The sequence below is a fragment of the Helobdella robusta genome (assembly GCF_000326865.2).
Source record: "Helobdella robusta unplaced genomic scaffold HELROscaffold_45, whole genome shotgun sequence".
Classification (NCBI taxonomy): domain Eukaryota; kingdom Metazoa; phylum Annelida; class Clitellata; order Rhynchobdellida; family Glossiphoniidae; genus Helobdella; species Helobdella robusta.
The window spans coordinates 133,904-137,069 of record NW_008705095.1 but is presented as its reverse complement, the minus strand read 5'-3'; the positions used below and the strand labels follow the sequence as shown (position 1 = coordinate 137,069).

Here is a 3,166-nt window from a genome sequence, read left to right as displayed (position 1 = left end):
AGTTTAAATTTAATTTCATCTTTCAATATGTCATTTAATTTAGATAAATAAGTTTTATGTCTAATATTACGTATAAATTAGATTTATCGGCTTTCAGTTTTTTTTATATTTTTATTAGTTTTTAAATTTTTAGCATCAATTTTCATTTCGTTCGTCAACAATTTGCTATTACACGTATTTCGTCTTTTGTTAGATTCACTTAATAATTCATTGGCTAATTGTTGATTTACTTTCACATTTCCTAATTGTTTTTGTTTCCAAATTTCATTTATCAACATCTCAATCTCAATATGTTTATTTATTTGTGGTTTGTTTTTTATGAGGTGACAATTTAAGTCGAGGTTCAAAAATTGTTTTTCATCTATTGTCAACTGATGGCTACTAAGATTAAGGAAATGATCTTGGTGTTGTGGCAACAATACTGGTCCGCGATATAAATTGCTAAGTATTTTCCTAATTTGTTGAAAACAATGGTCTCGATGGCGTTCTTTGATGAAGTTGATTTCATTTATATATATATATATATATATATATATATATATATATATATATATATATTAGGGATGCACCAGATTCAGGTTTTTCAAATCCGGCCGGGGCCGGACTTGGCCGGATTTAAAATTCAAAAACCGACCGGGGCCGGGGCCGGATTTTAGTTACCATTTTACATACGTTAGAAAAAATACTCACATTTACGGTTATCTACATGTTGAACACCAAAAAATAACACCAAGCAAATAGTTAATTAATTCAAATATATGAATAAGCTGTGTGATACGCCAAATTCTGTACACAAAGATCAGCTTATAATTTATGCATAACCCATGTTATAGCATAAAGAAAATTGTCCAGCTCATCTCATAATTAGTGACGTTGTTATTATGTGTCATGTATGCACGTGCACAAATTCTTTTACACAAAGATCAGCTTATAATTTATGCATAAACCCATGTTATAGCTCAAAGAAAATTGTCCAGCTCACCTCACAATTAGTGATGTTGTTATTATGTGTCATGTATGCCTAGCCTAACCTTTAACATACCATGTTCTTAAATTATGCGCTTATGTATCTCTATGTATATATATATAATGTAGCTATATGATCCGTCATATACAATTATATAGTATAAACACATTAAGAAAATTGTCCAGCTCATTTCACAATTAGTGATGTTGTTATTATGTGTCATGTATGCTTAGCTTTTAACTTATTGACATAAAATTAATTGAACTCAATGAAATTTTTTTTCTATTTATAACATTTTTAAATGTCGATAGACGCTTAAATCCGGCCATAAATCCGGCCATCAAATCCGGTCGGGGCCGGATTTGATAAAAACGCCGGATTTTGGCCGGGGCCGAACTTCGGTGCATCTCTAATATATATATATATATATATATATATATATATATATATATATATATATATATATATATGCGTGTGTAAGTATAAGAAATATGAAATTTGAACGTGGCCATTAGTAGAACCATGTTTGATTATTTAATTTCTGGCATTTAAATGTAATTTTAAATAAATATCAAATAAATAAATATATATTAAGTTAAATTAAATTAGTATTTGCTGTTTTTAATAATTCAAACAAATAATTTATCTTTCGATTTATATCTTTTCTAAATTAAAACACCCTTTTTAAAAATAAATTTAATTTTTTATTTTTTTTCAAATTAAAAAATAAAATATTATTATTATTAAAGCTTAAATTGAAATTAAATTTATTTTGCACCAAAAAGTTACTAAAATTACACGTAAATTTGTTTTTTTCAATCAAATCAATTAACTTATTTTATAGGTGTTTTTTTATTATTGGATTTGACATTTTAAAATTTAAATTAAAATTCATTTAAAAATGATTTTATAATTTATATAAAATATAAATACAATATTATATAATAATTATGTACTAATAAAATTAAGAGTTAGAATTAAAGAATTATTTGATTAATGACATCTGCAGGTGGACCTAACTGATTGATTGAAAAATAATATTCAAAAGTTTGTTCTTTTCGTTCTTTATTTTTCATATATAAAATATAAATTAAAAACAAATTTATTAACATAATTTATTACAACATTATTATGGTTATACCTGGCAATACCACATTGGGCTGCTCCCACTATGATTTTAACATAATATTCTATAGATTTAGTGCTAGGGACCATTGTTACTACTACTACTACTACTGCTGCTGCTACTGCTGTTGCTGCTGCTACTACTACTGCTACTACTACTGCTATTGCTACTACTACTACTACTACTACTACTGTTACTACTACTGCTACTGCTTCTGTTACTGTTTCTACTGCTTCTAATACTTTTTTTCCAAATTACAATCACAATAGCAACAATAATCATGAAAATAATAATTTTTTCCACCAGATGTCAGTTACACTAACGAGTACTCATGGCTGGGTTTTGCTGGCACTTACATTATACTCAATGACCTTCGGAGTCGCCTGGACACTCTGGCTGGCTGTGCTCACCGTCACTGTATTATTAGGGTAGGTTGTTTATTACGTATAAAATAAATGTTGTTGCCATTTTTTATTGTTATTATTTTTATTATTATTATTATTATTATACATGCACACACATGCATCCAGAAGCAGCAGCAGCAGTAGTTGTAGTAGTAGTAGTAGTAGTTGTAGTAGTAGTAGTAGTAGTAGTAGTAGTAGTAGTAGTAGTGGTTGTAGTAGTAGTAGTAGTAGTAGTAGTAGTGGTAGTAGTAGTAGTAGTAGTAGTAGTAGTAGGGTTGTAGTAGTAGTAGTAGTTTTTTTATTAAGTTATTTTACATTATTTGTTTTTCTAATTTTGCAATATCAAATTGTTTCCTATCACAGCTATTTTAAAATTTGCATATTTGTTCAAAGAAAATTTTCACAATACAAATGTACATATATGAATGAGTGAACATACGATTGATTGAATGAATGAATGAACGGACAAACGAATATATGACTTAATAAATGGATGAATGAATGATTGAACGATTGATTGATTGCTTGAACGCCTAATCAATTAATCATTTATTGAATACAAGCTCTGTTTGTATTAGCTTTTATGGCCATTCACATATGTGTTCATCCATTTGTTCGTTCGTTCATTCATTCATCTGTTTATCAGTGTGTTATTATGTCAAAGTTGTC

At 27.9% G+C, this 3,166-nt stretch overlaps 1 protein-coding gene across 1 annotated transcript in view; it reads left to right on the top strand.

Moving 5' to 3' along the window:
• Positions 1 to 2,098: 2,098 nt before the first annotated feature.
• Positions 2,099 to 3,166, top strand: part of HELRODRAFT_193210 (hypothetical protein) — a gene marked incomplete at both ends in the record, with an annotated part of 7,579 nt that continues 6,511 nt past the window's right edge. The window contains 2 exons of the mRNA XM_009026060.1: positions 2,099 to 2,183; positions 2,400 to 2,521. Coding sequence (XP_009024308.1) covers positions 2,099 to 2,183; positions 2,400 to 2,521 — 207 coding nt within the window. The remainder of the gene's footprint in view (positions 2,184 to 2,399; positions 2,522 to 3,166) is intronic.